Source organism: Vicugna pacos, chromosome 15 (genome assembly GCF_048564905.1).
Source record: "Vicugna pacos chromosome 15, VicPac4, whole genome shotgun sequence".
Lineage (NCBI taxonomy): Eukaryota > Metazoa > Chordata > Mammalia > Artiodactyla > Camelidae > Vicugna > Vicugna pacos.
The window spans coordinates 40,350,580-40,370,038 of NC_133001.1; the positions used below are offsets into that span (position 1 = coordinate 40,350,580).

General features: G+C 39.2%; 1 protein-coding gene across 3 annotated transcripts; it reads right to left on the reverse strand.

Moving 5' to 3' along the window:
- Positions 1-2,418: 2,418 nt before the first annotated feature.
- YPEL5 (yippee like 5) lies at positions 2,419-17,192 on the reverse strand. Of its 3 annotated transcripts, none has more exons than XM_072937959.1 (3): positions 17,071-17,192; positions 5,793-5,958; positions 2,419-4,323 (listed from the first exon to the last, which is right to left on the reverse strand). In XM_072937959.1, exons 2-3 carry the CDS (start codon positions 5,931-5,933, stop codon positions 4,099-4,101), a joined length of 366 nt encoding a protein of 121 aa, XP_072794060.1. In that variant the 5' UTR covers positions 5,934-5,958; positions 17,071-17,192; the 3' UTR covers positions 2,419-4,098. The 3 variants fall into 3 exon arrangements, with proteins under 3 accessions (XP_072794060.1, XP_072794061.1, XP_006197307.1); XM_072937960.1 differs by lacking the exon at positions 17,071-17,192 and adding an exon at positions 16,006-16,087; XM_006197245.4 differs by lacking the exon at positions 17,071-17,192 and adding an exon at positions 6,795-6,810.
- Positions 17,193-19,459: the final 2,267 nt, after the last annotated feature.

The window sequence follows — 19,459 nt, forward strand, 5'->3', positions numbered from 1 at the left end:
ATATATATTATTGAAGTATATAGTCAGTTTACAATGTGTCAATTTCTGGTGTACAGTATAATGCTTCAGTCATACATGAACAATAATATATTCATTTTCATACTCTTTTTCATCATGTTACTACAAGATATTGAATATAGTTCCCTGTGCTATACAGTGTGAACTTAACTGTTCATCTGTTTTATATATATTAGTATCTGTAAATCTCAAACTCCCAATTTATCCCTTTCCATCCCCTTCCCCTTCTGGTAACCGTAAGTTTGTTTTCTATGTCTGTGAGTCTGTTTCTGTTTTGTAAGTAAGTTCATTTGTCTTTTTTTAGATTTTTTAGATTCACATAAGTGATATCATATGGTATTTTTCTTTCTCTTTCTGGCTGACTTCACTTAGAATGACAATCTCTAGGTCCATCCATGTTGTTGCAAATGGCATTATTTTATTATTTCTTATGGCTGAGTCGTATTCCACTGTATAAATATACCAGCTTCTTTATCCAGTCATCTGCTGATGGATATTTAGATTGTTTCCATGTCTTGGCTATTGTAGTGCTATGAACATTGGGGTGTATATATCTTTTTGATTTAAGGTTCCCTCTGGATATATGCCCAGGAGTGGGATTGCTGGATCATATGGTAAATCTATTTTTAATCTTTTGACTAATTTCCATACTGTTTTCTATAGGCTGCACCAAACTACGTTCCCACCAACAGTGTAGGAGGGTTCCATTTTCTCCACAGCCTCTCCAGCATTTATTGTCTGTGGACTTTTGAATGATGGCCATTCTGACTGGTGTAAGGTGATACCTCATTGTAGTTTTGATTTGCATTTGTCTGGTAGTGATATTGAACATTTTCAAGTGCCTATTGGCCATTTGTATGTCTTCCTTGGAGAATTGCTTGTTTAGGTCTTCTGCCCATTTTTGGATTGGGTTGTTCATTTTTTTCTTATTAAGTTGTATGAGCTGTTTATATATTCTGGAAATTAAGCCCCTGTCTCATCTTTTGCAAATATCTTCTCCCATTCTGTAGGTTGCCTTTTTGTTTGCTTATGGGTTCCTTTGCTGTGCAAAAGCTTGTAAGTTTAATTAGGTTTGTTTTTGCTTTTAATTTCTATTGCCTGGGTAGACTGCCCTAGAACATAAATTGCAGATGATTAAAAAAAAAAACTCAATATATACAGTGATGCCCAGTATCACCAAACCCTTAATGGTGCTTTGAAATGTGTATTTTATGTCTTAATATAAAAGTTCCAATTTGGAAAATACCAATATTTTAAAATAAAAAAGCCATACAACTGACATACTATTTAGGATGAGTATCCATGCTAATTTCTCCTCTTAGGTCTGCTTTACTTCTATAATAGCTTATCTTCGTATCATTTCAAAGTGCTACCTAACAGGAGTTTTTCAGTTTAATCTTGCTCTATTCCCAATTCACACCTTCCCTAGATTAGAGAGCTTTGGTTTTACATAGCTCCTAGTGGGAAGCCAGTGTTAAAAAAAGACATGCAATTAGTGGATCTGCTTAAACTGTGAGGTATTTTTAACTTGTGAAAATGAACCCCATAAATATGTCTCTGAATATTTTATAATTGGTAGTTTCCAAATCCTGCTTGATCAAAAATTACCTTGGGCCCAGGCTCTGCATTTAAACATCCCAAATGACTTCTATGAATATGTCAATTTAGTTATGGTACTATCTTTCTCTTCCAGTCACTCACAACTGTAACTTAAGTCATTACGTAATTACTAACAAGTTTTTAACCCAGAATATTCATTTTAGGACAGTCTCTTTAAGTAAAAGCACTTATGTTGTTTAAGATCAAAACTACTTATGGTCACTGTCACCTAAAACTTACAAGGAAGGATTCTAAAATTTCAAAGGGAATAACTACATACCTCAATAACCTAGTCACTATACAATACATTCACCTGTATTTGGTTAACCTTCCCATCCCAAAACAAAATCATTCCCATTAGTGGTTTCCCATCTCAAGCGAACAGCGTGTATTTGCTTTTCTGTAACTAATCCAATCTGACTCAATCCTCCATATTGCTATTGTTTTTGTTTTTTTGCAAATATAAGTTTTCAGGAGGAAGGCATAGAGGAACTCACTGCTATGGTACTTGCCACAGCCACCTAAAAGTTAACCTAATGATATGACATTTTATTTGTTCATATATACTAAACTATAGTTGTCAGTGTCTGAAGCAAAAATCATCTCAGAAAAGTTAATATTGGTAAACTCAATCTCCAGGCATAAGTTAGGTAGAGGTAACTAAATCAGAATGCCACCTTAACACTGCCAATTGAAAAAGAGCTATAGCTTCTCAAAGGTAGTATGTACATGCTCCTAGGCAAAAGCAAAGATGATTACTAGACAAGGATCAATGGAAAATAAGTAGCAGTTTTGCACCAATGCAAGACAAAATATACTTTATTGTGACAGCAAATGCACATAGTGCTGTAAGTAAGGCATGCTACTAGGAATCTGCATATAATCAAAGGCTGGTATGGAAATGAATGGGAATGAATGTTGTTTCTTAATGCTTGTAGATTAAGTCTATGGTGAAGGAAAGAGAAGAATTTGTGTCCACGTATCTCAAATACAATATTATACACCTACCAAATGACCTATGCCTCTAACCAAGAGCCCAAAAGCAATTAAGAGAAAATTAATCCTAACTGTACTCGGAAGTCACTTCTAATATCAATGACAGAAAGATTTTGCTAATTTGAGGCAAATTTCATCTCTAGACAAAGACCTAGAAATTGGGCAAACATCTATTCATTCATGTAAGTATTTAGCCAACTTTAATGCCATTTATTTCACCAGAAACAAATACTAGATTATCTAGAAATAGTTTGGATAAAGAGACATTTACATTTTAATACTTCATACTGTTGTAAATTTTGGGCTAAAGTAACCCCCTGAGTCAAATCTGCTCCCTTTCCACTTGAAGGGACCAAGTTAAGTTTTGATTTCAACAGCTGAACTTCTGAGGGATGCTCTAAGAAAATAATGCCAAGAGATTTCTAGTCCTTTAAATGGTAACGATCAGGCCCTATAGGCTTGTCAAAATCAATGCAAAACTGAGGAGGGCAAGCTGCAACACTTTGCAAAGCATAATTTTCAGATAAGCTGCTTCATTTCCCTCCTTTTAAAACAGATGCAGATGAGACGCTTCTGCATGAATGCACACTGACATTCTGTTCAAACTGTTTTCTAAATGCAATACTGTGGGTTTAAACAGTATGCTTTAATTTAAACAAAGCATTATCTTATACACAGTCAATTTAGCTTAAGAGATGAAAAGAAACACTATGAAAATTACATATCAAATACTCTGCTCTTTTAAAAGGTGATTTTAAAAGCAACACAGGACCAAAAACATCCAACTATTACTTTATTTATATTACTATGCTTAAGTTACATGGAAAAGACAACCAAGCAGTTCTGTCCCATATCAGGAAAAGCTTCCAATCAACACCAATTATGTGGTGACAAATAACTAGGAATGGTGACATCTTTGGGTCAAGACTGACAAGGAAGAATGGGCTCTGGTGCTACGGTTCATCTCCAACAAGAATATGGCACAATGGCCAGCACAAGCCATACTAACACTGAACCTTTAGCGCTGGTCACAAATTCGGATCTCTTCTCTGAAACTAGCAAATCAAGTGAAATAACTGGGTTTTAAAAAAAGTTTAAAACGAAGCCCAAATAAATTTAAAAACCATGCTCTTGACACATTTTCCTTTCAAAATTTACATAAGACACTTTCACTGTAATAGCCCAGATTTTTTCCCTCACATAGCCTACCACGTAGCTGCAGGTAGACTATTCTCTCTCAAGATGTAAACATAGGGGGAAAAAATTAATGGCATCTGCATAATATTCTTTCTACACACTGCTGTTGGATGGAAAATAGAAAATTAAAAAAAAATAGAAGGAAAGAAAAGTTCCATCATAGATTCTCACAACCTCTTGTTCTGCAGTTCATGAATCCGACTCTGATGCTAAGGTGACAGTGTATGTAAGTAGATTTTTGTTTTCAGTGAAGGAGACCTGGGAAAAGATGAATTTATCTCTTTTTCTTCAAGAGTTATCAGATGGTACATGCTCCTCAAAACCCTCACTTTCTCGAACTAGAGCACGTTCCAGGATCACACGGCCTTCCTTATAACGCTGGCTGTCTTCAGTGGCAAACTCATAGATCCATCCCAGTTTGCTATTGCAGTTTTTGCAGCTCACATCTCGAACCATGTGGCGGCCAGTGAGCATAACCCGGTCTTGAACTTCACTGTACTGCAGGTTAACTACCTAAGACATGTAAAACAAAATTGCAAAGGCATGTAAGTTATCTGCTAAAAATGGTACACAGTATTTTGGCTGGTGACATAATAGCAACTTCAGAAAGGCAAATAGCAGTTGTTATTTTAGTCAAACCTACAATATACTTCCCAAGGGCTATTTTTACAAACTGCTGGGACAGGTAAATATCTGGACTGGACTGGACTGGACATCTAATGCAATCATTCATTATCATACTAGTCTAAGTCACACTATTTATAGATACTAGTTACATTTCTGTGCTGTAGTGAAGCGTCCTTAACTTGGAGTCACAAAATCTAAGTCTGGGTCCAACTGTTATCATTCAGCATTCAATGATGAGTACAAATAAGGCTACCAGTGTAAAAGAACCTAGTACACAACAGGTATTCCATAAAAAGAAGTTTGCCAAATTTGTTTCTGAAAATACATTTCACCTACAAACAGACAAAAATAGATTGCAATACATAGTTTTCAAGTGGGTTCAAAGAATCTGTGAAACATTTCCGACAATTCTGAACAGCAACAATCCTCCACACTTTACTTTTCTGTAAAGAGCCAGGTAGTAAACATTTTTGGCTTTGAGGGCTATATGGTCTTTATTATAGCTATTTAGCTCTGCTGATGTAGCACGAAAGCCACCACAGACAATACATAAATGAAGACACATGGCTGTGCTTCATTAAACTTTATTTCCAAAAACAGGCAGCCGGCCTGCCATGGTGCGCCAACCCCTGCTCTATAACTAAAGACAGACCAAGAGCTATACAATATCAATTCTAAGAGAAAATACTCACTTCTAACAAGAACAGAGGGGTGTCCACCGGGAGGTTTGGTTGAACTTCTAAGAATAGTACCTTGAATTAGTTTTGTTCCTTAGCCTAAGATATTTGGAAATTCAACTTTGCTGGTACACATTAGACTCCAGGAGGTAGAATTACATCAACTAATTTCAAAGCAAGACAGAAATTACAGAATGCATTTATCCGTAAGTGAGGAAATGTTCTTCCTGTTGGCAAACCTATTAGCCAAATCATAATCAGAAGGATGACTGGTAAGCATAAATTAGAACAAGGGAAATTGGTTAGATGATCTTTATTCACTTGCATTGTCAAGCTATGATAGCTTAATGCAGCTATCTCCCTATAAGGATAAATTGGCAATATGGGGGGGTGTGTCTCAGCCCCTTCAATAGTCTGTGAAGTCACTACCAAATTCTGAATGTTTTCTGGAACAATGGAGACCACCCTTCTTATTATAACACAACATTTAAACTCTCAAGGTTAAAAATCACATTCTAGTAATCCTAAGGTCCCATCAAAGACAAGCTGGTGGGCAATCATTTCTATAAATGGCATCTCTCATTCTGACTTTTCCTGACATTTCCATGCTCTGAGAATACTATTATCAAATATACCCACTGACCCACTTAGGAAATCAAACTGGTTTTTCCTACCAACCTTGTTAAAAAGAAATGCTCTGCCAGTGGCGCCTGTGAACCGAGTGGAGATGAGCTCTGAGCGGTTGGTCAGGATCGTATCACAGTTTGCGCAGGAAAACAGGCGGGTACCACCGATATGATCGAGGAAAATCCTACCCATTTTTTATAGCTGAAGTTCTAAAAACCTAGGAGCAAATGGAAAAGGACAAGAAATGCATTATGATTAAAAAAAATTTGTTAGTGTCTACTTGGTAGTGTCACAGAGAACCATTTATATGTGATCTCTTTATACTTAACATAAAACATACCTGACTGAATAAAAGGATTCAAAGTTCACACACTGAACAAACAAGCATACCCAAGCTAAGAACATTTTAGAAGCAGTGAGTCAAGGAAGTAAATATGCTTAGGCAAGGCCAAGGAATGGTATCACTTCTCTTTTGATTGGTATGAAAAAAACAGGTAGACAGAGGAATATCAAGCTGAATGATAAGTAGCACAGGCAGAGAGGTGAGAAAAAGTTAGCACAAGGGTTAGTTAGGTATACATTCTGAGTATGTGTACTCTGAGAAAAGACTTGTGGGGCAAGAGTGGGACGATCAGGTAAGAGTAGAAAAAGGGGCAATCAGAAAACAAGAGGGTAGCCTAGTCTGAGAGCACAGAGTGCCTGGTTCTCTGGTCATCAGGTGCATTGACAACCATGTAGGGGTGATGGCACTAACAGTGAGTTTGACTCTGTGGAGTACTGTGCTTTACTTTCTCCAAAACCATCACAACAACTTTGTGATGTTATCGCCCTCATTTCACAGATTATCCAAGATTACTAACTTGTCAAAGTTTACACAGCTTTCAAGTACAGAAAATTGTGACTGGAATACAGCTCACCCAAGTCAAAGCCAAAATTTTCCCATTACTCTACACTGCCTCCTCTAAGAGGGCACACAAGATGGTCTAGGCTTGGCATAAAGAGAGGAAAACAAGAACAGAGAAGGGAAAGATGAGCTGTTATTATGTAACTTACTACATTTAAGAAATCCTACTGATTCAACAAATCACAGAAGTTCCTGAAACATTAAAAAAAAAAGCTCTGAATCCAACTTCTGAAACAAGGATAATACTTCAATACTTAAAAAGTTAGGAAGAGTCAATATATGCAACTTCTTAAATTCATTGCAATTAATCCCCTAAGACAGTATTTTTTTTAAAAAACAATTCTAGATACAGTCAAGAATACACTATAGCTTTCATTTAAAAAAGCATTTACTCCTTGGTGTAATGATCAGCTCCTATGCTTTATTTAATACTGTGTTTTTAAAATGGCATGCAGAGCTGATAGCTACCCACTATAGGAAAAAATAATCTAGAACCCATGTGTAATGAGAATCCACTGTCATCTTAAACTTTGGGAAATTCCATTACAAATTAAAAAGAACATTCCATTCCTTCTGACATCTGTCAATTTCCTCAGGCATTAGGCAGTTCTAATGTCATCAGAAATGTCATTATCACAAAGATAATTATGACTTTCATTAAACATTATGATATGGAAGTTTAATAAAGACTGAAAAACAAATAGTGAACATAATTACAATCTGTAGCTAGTAAAAGGAAAACCAGTGCACCAACAAGAGTGTCAATGAATAAACCCTGGGTAAAAACACAAGACTTAAGAAATTAGCTTTCTGATTACATTTCTGCAAAATGACAATAAAAGGTAAGACTTACTGCTATTGTTTCAGCCTTTAGGATGGTAACATTACTTTTCCCAGATGCTTAAGAACATAAGATTTGTTACACAAAGGTCATAAGTTGCAAATCTGAGGCCTGCAGGCTGGATTCACTTGGTGGCATAGGGTTGCAGTAGTAAACAAAACAACCCTTCCCTCCCAAAACATAGGTGGACATGTTTAATCTGGCCCACAGTTTTTTATTTTTAATTAAAACACAGTTGAGAATCATTTAAAATATGAGAGATTAAGAACCTGTATTGGGGCTTCTTTAAAACAACGGGGAGACCTGGCAACACGGGACATGTACTGTCACATGGCAATAACTGGCTAGAGTTGAGTGGTAGCTGCAACTCCCCCTGCAAGGTTGCTTCACTTACTTGGTCTCCATTCTATGCCACATAACTATTTCACCTGTAAGACATCTGAGTTTGGCTCTACATAAATAAAGCATTCAGCGACCCTGTGAGTAGTTCATTTTGGTCCTATTTCTTATTATCAGTCATTTACAGAAAGGAATCAACAGCAAGGCTGTTACAGTTTCACTTCTTAAGGCATCGTCCTCAGAGTCTACGTTTCTCTGAAAACTAGCATCTGTGTGGTCATTTAGCCTCCAACTTGCACTTCTGGGAACTGTTACTTCAAAGTCAATTTTCCTCCAAACTTTTAAATACAATATTCACCTTGTAATTTATTTCAACCATAATGCAGGAATAACTAGATATTTTTGAATTGACTGTTGCAGATACAATGCTATGGGGAAAAACGCACTGAACTTCATAATGAACTCTCCCTATACGTTCTGCCTACATCATTCTATCTTTGGTTCAGAATTACAACATGGCTGTGACCATTTGCTACTGGATACAGGCAAACCCTTATTTGTAAATAGATTTAAATAGATTTGAGATGCTTTCTCTTCCCTGCTTAAGTCAGACTATTTTTAATTTTTTACTGGGTTCAATGACATGATTCATTACCAAGACCAAAAATACAGTACTGAATTACTATTCCTAGTTGTGGTTGCCATTTATAGAGTAATATATAATATATATAAATATTTAAATAACTGTAGTCCTTATCTGCCAGCAGATTAGCTAGAATGCCATGGAATCTAGCAGAAGCAAGCAAAACACCACTTGCTGTCTAAGGTCTTTTGAAACATAGAAATACTTCCACAGGTCATTAGGTTCTAGGTGTTTGTTAGGCCTTAGCTTTGCTGAACTGGGAACACAACCTAGTACAACTTCCACCGTGCAAACTCAGGAGCCTGACATCAATCAGCATGCCACTCCATTGTTTAAGGAGGAAAGTCATTACTTTTGGTGGGGGGGGGGTGTTTAAAAAGCTAAGACAAAACACTTGAATCAGGCTTCGCTGGACCTAGATAATATACTGAACTCTGCCTTAGACTTTAATAATTATTTAGTGTCTACACCAAATGGGACATCGCATTTGGTACTTTACATATCACATTTAATCTTGACAATTTCTAAAGTATTATCCCACTTTTGTAGAGGAAGAAATAAAGACCTCACATTTCAGAAACTGGTTAAACTGGGATCTGAACTAAACCCTGCTCCAGTTCTTGTTCCACTTACTCTCAAGAGACGAGGGGAGACTGTCAGACTCAGTCTTTCTCCCTCAGATTTAGCACGCACCCCTCCTGCCTCCATGCTGAGCCTCCTATATTCCCTAATTTGGGGTGGCAATTCCAATCACTCTCTCCTAAACCCTAGCAACTTCTTTAAGAAATTGCAAAATTGACTATCCCTCCTAAATCACTTTTCTAGGTCTTTTCTCCCCCTCCCCTGTCAGTATCTTAGTTCTAATTCTCCTAACTTCTAGAGAAATCTCTTGTGGTCAGGGAGTGTGTATTAGTACATGCAACATACATTCACAGGTGTCACTATATTTGTGCTAACTTAGATAGTGCTACAAAAGTAAAGTCAAAGGCATGTACTTCAGGCACCCCTGTCTAAGAGCTTATACAGACCACTCCTCTACAAACTTAGAAGCTTTTTACTTGATAGGAGAGAATATAGCTGATTTTTTAAAAACAATTTTTAAAGGAGTAATTTACATACCATAAAATTTGGCCACTTTTAAGTGTGTACAGCTGAATGATTTTGAGTAAATTTACAAAATTGTGCTACCATCACCACAGACCAGCTTTAGAATATTTCCATCACCTCCCCCAAATTTTCACAAACCCTTCTGCAGTCCATCTCCAGCCAAAGGCAACCAATGATCTACTTTCTGATTATTTTTATGTCCAAATTATCCCCCAGATATGCTAACCAATTTTCTTGGACTTAGAAGAGTCCCCAGTATCTTCAGTCAAATATTTCTAAAATATCTTAAGAGTGAGTTGCTTTCACTGATGACTAAAGCTTTAAGATGCTTTCTTCCTTTTCAACACTTTAAGCAAAAAATCATAGATTAATAATCCCAATTTTTATTGTAAGTACCATTCCCCAAATAATTTTATAAATAAGGCCTCCTTGGTACTAGTTTTTTTTTTTTATCTCTAGGTTATTAAACTCCTTAAAAGGTTGAGATAAGTAACAAACTTGACTGTTTAACTGGGAGCCTAATACTGGTTCATTTGAAATTACTGGAAACAGTGAAGGGTCAGGTTGAAAACTAAGTGAAATTCATAGATGATATGCTGATCATATTTTAGTAATATTTTTCAATTTCCTCCCTCTTCAATAAATAGTACATTTAACTACCTTGAATTTTCAATTTCTATTGTAATAGGAGACTCTGGTGAAACAACCCATTTTTAGGACCTTTACCTTTTTTCAGATTTTTTTTTAAATTTATAGGATTTACAGAATCTGTAAGAGAAAAAAAGGTTTTTCTCTTTCAGAAATCCATGGAAGACAATCTTCAGAAATGTACTATTTTTAAAATTAAGATATTATGGACTATATAATTTCTTAGTTTGAGTCCAGGGCAATAAAACAATTTTCTAAAAAAAGGCTTTTTTTTTTGAGATTTAATTTTTTAGAGCAATTTTAGGTTCATAGCAAAATAAGGTAGAGATTTTCCACACATGCATACATAACCTCCCTCATTATCAACATCTGTCACCAGGGTGGTACATCTGTTACAACCGATTAACCTATAATGACACATCATCACCACCCGAAGTCCATAGTTTATTAGGATTCATGCTTAGTGCTGTACATTCTATGGGTTTGGACAAACGTATAATGACATATAGTCATCATTATGTTATCACAGTATTTTCACTGCTTTAAAAATTCTGTGCTCTACCTTTTCATCTGCACCCCCTACCAGTCCCTGATCTTTTTACTGATTCCATAGTTTTGCCTTTTCCAGAATGTCATATAGTTGGAATCATACCATATGTAGCCTTTTCATATTGGCTTCTTTCTCTTACTAATATGCATTTAAGGCTCCTCCATACCTTTTCATGGCTTGATAGCTCATTTCTTTTTAGTGTTCAGTAATATTCAACTGTCTGGATGTACCCATTTATTTATCCATTCACCAACTGAAGGAAAGTGTAGTTGCTTCAAAGTTTCAGCAACTATGAATAAATCTGCAATAAACAGTCCCATGCAGGTTTGTGTGTGGACATCATGAGAGTTCCTATTGCTCTATATCCTTACCAGCATTTGGTGTTGTGTGTTCTGGATTCTGGCCATTCTAGTAGGTATATAGCGGCATCTCATTGTTTTAATTTGTATTGGCCTGATGACATATGATATGGAGCATCTTTTTATATGCTATTTGCCATCTGTTTATCTTCTTTGGTGAAGAGTCTGTTAAGGTCTTTGGCCCAGTTTTTAATTGGGTCGTTTTCTTATTGTTGAGTTTTTCACGAGTCCTTTGTATATTTTGGATAACAGTCCTTTATCAGATATGTCTTTTGCAAATCTTTTCTCCTAGTCTGTGCCTTGTCTTTTCATTCTCTTGACATTGCCTTTTGCAGCTCAGATGTTTTTAATTTTAATGAAGACTAGATTATCAGTTATTTTATGGGTCATGTCTTTGGTGTTGTATCTAAAAAAGTCACTGCCATATTCAAGGTCATCTGAGTTTTCTCCTATATTGTCTCCTAAGGGTTCTATAATTTTTGCATTTTACATTTAGGTCTGTGATCTTTTGAGTTAATTTTTGAGAGTGGGAGTTTAAGGTCTGTGACTAGGTTCATTTTTCTGCATGTGGATGTCCAGTTGTTCCAGTACCATTTATTGAAAAGATTATCTCTGCTCTACTATATTGTCTTTGGTCCTCTGTCAAAGATCAGTTGGCCATATTTATGTGGGCCTATTTCTGGGCTTTCTATTCTGTTTCACTGATCTATTTGTCTGGTTTTTTTTTTGTTTTTTGTGTTTTTTTGTTTTTGCCAACATCATACTGTCTTTATTACTGTAGCTATATACTAAGTCTTGAAGTTGGGTAGTGTCAGTCTTCTGATTTTATTCTCCTTCAAATAGTGTTGGCTATTCTGGCTGGGTCTTTTGCGTCTCTACAGAAACTTCAGAATCAGTTTGTTAATATTCACAACGCAACTTGTTCAGATTTTGATTGGGAATGTACTGTATCTACAGAACAAGCTGAGAATAACTGACATCTTGACAACATTGAGTCTTCCCTCTCTCTGAACATGGAATCTCTATTTACTTAGTTCTTGATTTCATTCATCAGAGTTTTATATTTTTTCTCATATGGATCTTGTACACATTGTTAGGTTTATACTTAAGTATTTCATTTTTTTGGATGCTAATGTAAATGGTATTGTGTTAATCTCAGATTCCACTTGATTTTGCTGGTACTGAAATACACACAAATACATACTACAAACAGACATATACATACTAACAAATTAAATATGGTATCTTGTTCATTAGTCAGGCTTATTGCTGAACATTTTCTATAAAAGTAGGAGTCAGCAAACTAAGTCCATGGGCAAAATTCAGCTTACCACTAGTTTCTGTATGGCCCACAAGCTATGAATGGTTCTTATACTTTTTAATGATTGGGAAAAAAAGGTTGAAAGAGTATTTTGCGACATGTGAAAATTATATGAGATTCAAATTTCAATGTCCCTAAATAAAATTTTATTGGGACACAGCCACATTTATTTGTTTATACTTGGCTGCTCTCATACTACAATGGGCAGAGTTTGAGAAACTGCCACTGAAACCTCATGGCCAGCAATGTTCACAATATTCACTATCTGGCCCTTGACATAAAGTGTGCTGACCCCTTCTTAAAAACTTATTCAGACAGCAAAAGAGTTTTTCATTTAGAAAGCAGACAGTTTTTCTCAGAAAAAAGTAAACTTGGTTGACATTCAGGTTTAAGGATCAACAGGAGTATTTGACAAAATCAATTTAATGCCATTCCCTTTATCTTCATGGATTTTCTAGCTAAAGTCCTTAACTTTCTGTAGTAAGTTCAGCATGCTGAAGATCAACAACACAAAGATTATAAAAATAGACAGTATACCCACCTGTTCCCTCCTTCTCTCCCCACCCTTATGATTTAAACAATGTAGCCCAAATACTTCAACTCTGGAGTTAGGCTACAAGGTTCAAATCTCAGCTCTGACACTTAAAAGCTGTGTAAACTTTGGGTAAGGTATCCTCACCTCAGCTTCTTCATCTATAAAACAGTGATAGCAGTTGTGAAACTTAAAATGGAGATAACACATCTCTGAGTTGTGAAAGTTAAATGGAGATAATACATTCTGAGAATAGTGCCTGGCACACAATAAATGCTAAATGAAGGTACGTCTAGTAAAACTAGATTACCTTTTTCAACATTTCCCACCCGAACTTCCCCCTCCTATTAAAGCAAGGTTCAGAAAGGATATGAAACAAACACTATTAACTAGCTTCAGCTCCTGTTAATCACTACAAAGCCAAGCAACCAGGTAACAGAAATTACAAGTAGGAGGAAACTTAGAAACATTTTGAAGCATCCAAATTCTTAGTATCATAATTCTGGGTCTTAAAATAGGCACTTGCCTTCCCTGTAATTAATAATCCAGTTCAGATTCAGCCTTGGCAAGTAGAATTCACAGAAGGGGGAATCACACTTCCCAACCCTAAAAATACCAGGGAGGAGGATGCAGACATTGGTCTGCATCTCTAAGAACCCTCTGGTGGGAAAACACCCAGTTCACAGAATACTTTTCCTTTATAAAAGAATTGTTTCCTCAGGGCACTTCCACAGCCCACAGAACACACATTCCACCAACTCTATCACTGGACGGGTTAAGAGGGGCTTTTCCACTGCACTAGGAAGTAGAGGGTAATAAAAGGTACAGACTCTCTCCTGCAGGGAACTGAATATGCAGGAGCCTACTGCAGAAACGGTTAAAGGAATCTGCCCTTTCAGGGGAGGTTCCGTTTTGCAATGGTTAGGCTAAAATGGAAACATGCACATGCAGTTTGTATGTTGGGTTTTCAGTCTCTTCCCTTTCCAAAACAGAAGGAACAAAACCCAAAGGAGCTTTTAACAGTGCTGGGTTGATTATTATAATTAACATTTAATGCTACTGTAGTCTCATCAACTATTTCATATCAATTTGTGACTAAGTTCCATCAAAAATCTACAAAGGAAATACAATTTGACCCACAAACCAATTTTCCAATTTTTTTTTCAAAGTATTCACCAAACCAAGGTTTCAGTGACACAAGAAAGCTGTGCTTTCCTCTTGTTCCCTTGCAATACCTGACCAGTTTACTTTGCTGTTTCAAATGATGTTCTGGTTGTGGAACCAGGTCTTCATTTGACAGTAACTTTTGTATCTTTGTTCTTGCCCCCCAAATCATGCATTTATTGTTGTTAAACACTTTCCAAGTTCATTATGTTTCTATAATATTTACTGTTTAGTCATCAATTGAAAATAAGACTAGTCATGTAACTCAGTGAGTCAGCTAAACAATCTTGAATTGGTAATCTCCCTGAAACAGCTTTTGGCAAGGCAAATTCAAGATCTCTCGTTTGATGTGAGTCAAAAAAGCCTCTAACTGGATGGACTGGAGTATAATTTAACTGTCTGTTTTTCTGATTCAGGAGTCAAGTAGCAAGTTTCAAGCCACAGCTAAGGTTCAGCTTCTAAGTTATCCAGACATTACTACACAGGATTACCAGAGAAACTAATGTTTGTTGTATAGCCATTTAGCCACTACGAAGCCTAAAGTGATACTCTGGGAAGGATTATACTTAGTAGGACTATTTTTGCATCTCAATATTTAGTACTAGCTTCACGTCTCATGGGCTGTTTTTTGGGAGGGTAGTAGCTAGTTTAATCCTCTTTTTAGACTTAATTTTGGCCTTATTTCCCTTCCTTTTTTTTTTTTTTTTTTTTTTTACTGTTTAAAAACCCTTTTTGCCATCCTACTACTTAAGCAGGGCAAAAGAAAAGGCAAGCTAGGCAAAGATCCACAGTGATTCAACCAGATATTTCAGAAGCAACATGTATTTTACTAATCTTTTTAGAAAAATTGTTAAAATCCAATTTAGTTTCCCTGGATAGAGTTAAATAATTTACTTAAGTACATTTCATCAACACTCTCTCCTATACATAAGATGATTGCCACAGATAAACTTAAAAAAAAAAAAAGCCTATCAGTAGGCCTGCACTGGGCACTGAGCTGGGTGAGAATATGATAAAGGTAGACAGCAGATCTTTCCAAGGAGCATGACATCTTACCTGGTACTCCAGTACAAACACAGAAAGATAATGGGACATGGAAATACTTTGTGTGCCAAATTCCACAAGCTCCACCTTCTCACTATTTGTGAAGGCTGTAGGCCTTTTCCCTCCTAGGCCTGTCTGCCCAATAGCAACCCAAAGCCTCTTCATTTTCTAGATTTAATCAATACCAATGCACTCTAGAATGCTTCCTACTTCACTCTTACTCATTTCTCACTGCCCCATTTCTGAACTCTTACAATACTTGCTAATATTTAACTTTGTACTGTTACCCAATTTCATTTGCCTATGGCCTTTTACTAAAAATTGTAAGCTTCTAAAGAAAAGATCATAAATTCTTTGCTATTTCCTTTTTACTTAACACAGTAAAAGTATGCAATAAACTTTTTTAGAGTCCAAGACACTTCACACTTAGCACAAATATGTACCCTGGACACACTGCATGCGTTTTTGGTCCTTCTTTGCTGGAAGACAGCTGCACTACTGTATACGCGACTGCGCAGTTAGCTAATATCCTATTACCCCCGGTTACTTTACCAGCAAATCTAATTTTCCAAAAACACAAGGTTAGCCTGAGGTTACTTCAGGTTTTCCATCTGTCAAGGACATAGGAATAAAAGTCCTCAGATTACCAACAGGGCTCTTCGAAAAGAAAAAAGTTTAAAAATAAATGAGCTGTACATCTTCCTAGACTCTCCTTGCAAGAGGACATTAATAGGTGTCCGGATTAAACAGATCTTTGTAGTTATCTCACTTTTTCAATTCCAGCTGTAAGGAATACTCACTGTCCTGCCTACCTAAACAGGAGCGTAGAATAGAGGCGGCCAGAGCGCGCCTACCCTCCCACCTGCGAGGAGAGCAAGGACGCGGGACTTGCCATGGGGCAGCAGGCGGCCAGGCTACACCAGCGCCCCATGCGCACTGCCGCAGCCGCCTAGGCCCCTCAGCCCCGGCTGGCCCCAGCTGATTGTGGGCACGTGACGCCACGGGCCAATCGGGAGGGGCCGGGACCCTAGCGCAGCGCAGCTGGGCCTCCTCCGGCACAACAAACACGGGCCGGAAACAGCTGAGCGGGCGGCCCCGCGGCCCTGGACGCCCGAGGGCTGCCCAACAGTCGCGCCACGCCCTCCGCCAAGCGGGCGGAGACCCCTCCCTCGGCCTGGGGGTCTGCCGGGGTGCAGGACGGCAGGCTGGCGGACATCCACCCTTTGCGGGGCAGCAAACAAAAGCCAACAACGCTCCCCTCCCGTGGCAAGTGCCAGTCGGCCGGGGATGTGGCCCTTCTGAAAGACGGGCCACGCCGTGGCGTAACCACGGCCCCACAACTCGGAGTCGAGTTCCGACTTCATTTTGGGGCCGGGGTCGCAGGCCTCCGGGGCGACCGCGGCGGCGCGGAGCCTGGAGAACGCCCCCAACACGGCGGTGGGGCCGTGGCCCGTGGGGGCGGGGCAGCCGAGGCGGCGGGGTCGCTGGCCAAACTGCCTGCCCAGGGGGCACCAGAGGCCTCAGCTGCGACGTGCAAGAGCCTCCGGGGCGGGAGGGCACGGGCCCCGAGCTGGGGGTCGCGGCTGTTGAGGCTGCGCCGGTCGCGCGGCGGGGGCGGGCCGACGGCAGCCACCGCGCCTGGGCCTCACAAAGAGGAAACAGGCCAGCTCGTCGGCCCGCAGCCCCGCCGCCGGGGCCTGCCCAGAGGGGCCGGGGACGACCGCGCTGGGACCCCAGGGGGAGCGCGCCGAGGAAGAGGCACTTCCTGCCTGGGCCCCCCGCCCCGGGCCGATTCCCGAGTGCTTCGGGACCCTGACCCCGAGGGACACCTCAGCTCTCACCGGGTCCCGGACCCAGCCCCCGCCCTCCTCACTCACCCTAAGCGGCTGTGAGAGCCTCTGACGCCTACGGCTCTTCGCTCCTCAGCTGGAATAAAGACCCTCGGCCACCCGAGTTTCCAGGTTTAGTCAGGCCCTGGCCTTGGCCCCGCCTCTCCCTGGTTGGGCCTCAACGTCAATCACCAAGCGTAGCTCCGCCCCCCAGCAGTCGGCTCTCCCGGTTGGCCCAGAACACCCTTCATTTCTAGGCCACGCCCACTCCCGGGCACCCTGCCCCTTCCGCTGGGCCCCTCCCCTTCCCTGGCTCACCCTCCCCCACTCCTGCTCCACTTCGAGTCGCGGCCCACCCCTCCCAGAAGCCGCGGACCCAGGGCAATCTCCCGGCAGCTAGCCCCGCCCCTGACCCGGACTCTCAGAGCCAATCAAAGAGGCTAACTCTGTCCCCTCTCCCAAAGCGGCCAATGTGGAGAGACCTAAAATCCAGCCCCTTCCCAGCTGAGAGCGCACAACACAGCATCCACGTGAGTCAGCTTCTTAAAGGCGACCGCTCAGCCTTTCTAATTGCGGCTGCTGTGAGACATCGCGCGTCATCAGCGTCACCAGGTGGTGGCTGGGGCCTAGTTTCCTGAGGCCCAGTGATAACAAATGAAAACAAGAGGCTGTTTTTTAGAGGCGGAGCAGGTCACTACTTAAAAGCACCATGTAATTTCTTTGAGATTGCTTACTTTTGCCCCTCCTTATAGAGTGCCACCTTTTACTTACAAAGCCCAAACCGTTTGAGTCTGGGCATATAGAAACTCCTATAGAAAGATTTTTCAAGTGTGTCTGAAAACACTCTCTGAATTTTTTCTTTGTAGTGGAAGTGATTATCAAAACGATGAAAAAATGCAGTCTTCTCCATGGCAATTTTTTGCCTCAAAGTCTGAGATTTGTTTGTTGAAAAGGGTAGTTAATTCTCTTAACCGTCATCAACGCTTAAGATGGAAGGTTTTGCCTCTCATTAAATTATAATTTCCTCAGTAGTTACATTAATGATCTTTGGATGACTGTCAGGATAAAGCAGAAATGTCTGACGTCGCCACAATGCTTTTACATCCTTACTATAATTCTGAATTTTAACCAGTGACAGCTGAATAAGCTTTGATCTGAAAAGATTTCATCCTATTGAATTCACAGAAAGCCCTTTGTTTTGGCAAAGGTTGTAATTATATTAGCAATCTTGGAGGTGGCTCATGGCTAGCAAAATTTTGACCTCTGCAGATGTGTTCTCTGGCTTCAAAATGGACTTTGGGGAATGGGCAAACTAATCACTCACTGGAAAGAAGAAAAAAAAAGAAAAGAGAAAAGAGCCCACTGAGATACAGGATTTCAAAGATTTCAAATAGTGACTACACAGTAGACAGAAACATAGATCAGTGCTTGTTTATCAAATTGTAAACAGCCTTGTTTTTCCCCAGTGCCATGGCCATTGTGTTCCATTGTGTTCCTAGGAAACCTCATGTCATTTAACATGTACCAGGCAAATAGGGTTAACCATACCCACTGTGACAGCTCTGTTTCACTAGCACAGCTTAGCTCAGTGGGAATTCTGCAGAAAGACTTCAAGCAGGGCTGAGCTGTGTCTTTCATGGATGTGCCATCTGAATTTCAAGATGAACATACCATGAATAATAACCAGTGCCTTTTGGTGATGGTACACAGAAGTATAATACACTGGCAGCTTTTCTTTTCTTTTTTTGGATTTTCTCAGAGCACCATTATGTCAATGGGTTTTTTTTCTCTCTAGAAATCATTGAGAAATACTAGGATTTTCTTCTTTTTTCCAGTTTTTGAGTGACATATGTAGAAGATAGAGTAGATCATATGTGGTATTTTGTGTGACACATGAACAAATTGAAAACAATGACAAACTTAATAAAGGTAAAGAGAAGGAAATGACAAGGGGGAAAGATTTTTATAATTTATGAAGATTTGAGGATTTTTTTAAACAAAAAGAAGCATCAAGAAGTATTTAGTGAGGTGTTCTTCATGAAGTAATGTTTTATATGGTCCCAAATAAATCAGAACAACAATAACAATGATAGTACTTATATAGTATTTACTATGTGCTACTCAGTATTCTAAGTATTTTATCCATATTTTAATTTATCCTCACAACAACTTTCTGGGATGGCTTCTTTCGTTATCCTCATCTCATAAAAAGATGGCAATACTGAGGCCATAGAAAAGTTAAGCAATCTGCCCATGGCACACAGTAAACAGTGGAACCTACATAGCCACTCCAGCAGTACAGCTCCAGAGCCCAGGCTCTTAACTGCTTTGCCACACAACCTGATAAATAATTTTTCCATTTGCACAGAACTTTGCATTCTAGAAGACTGTTAGTTATACACTCACTATCCCTTACGTGTAAACGGTATTTTGCAGG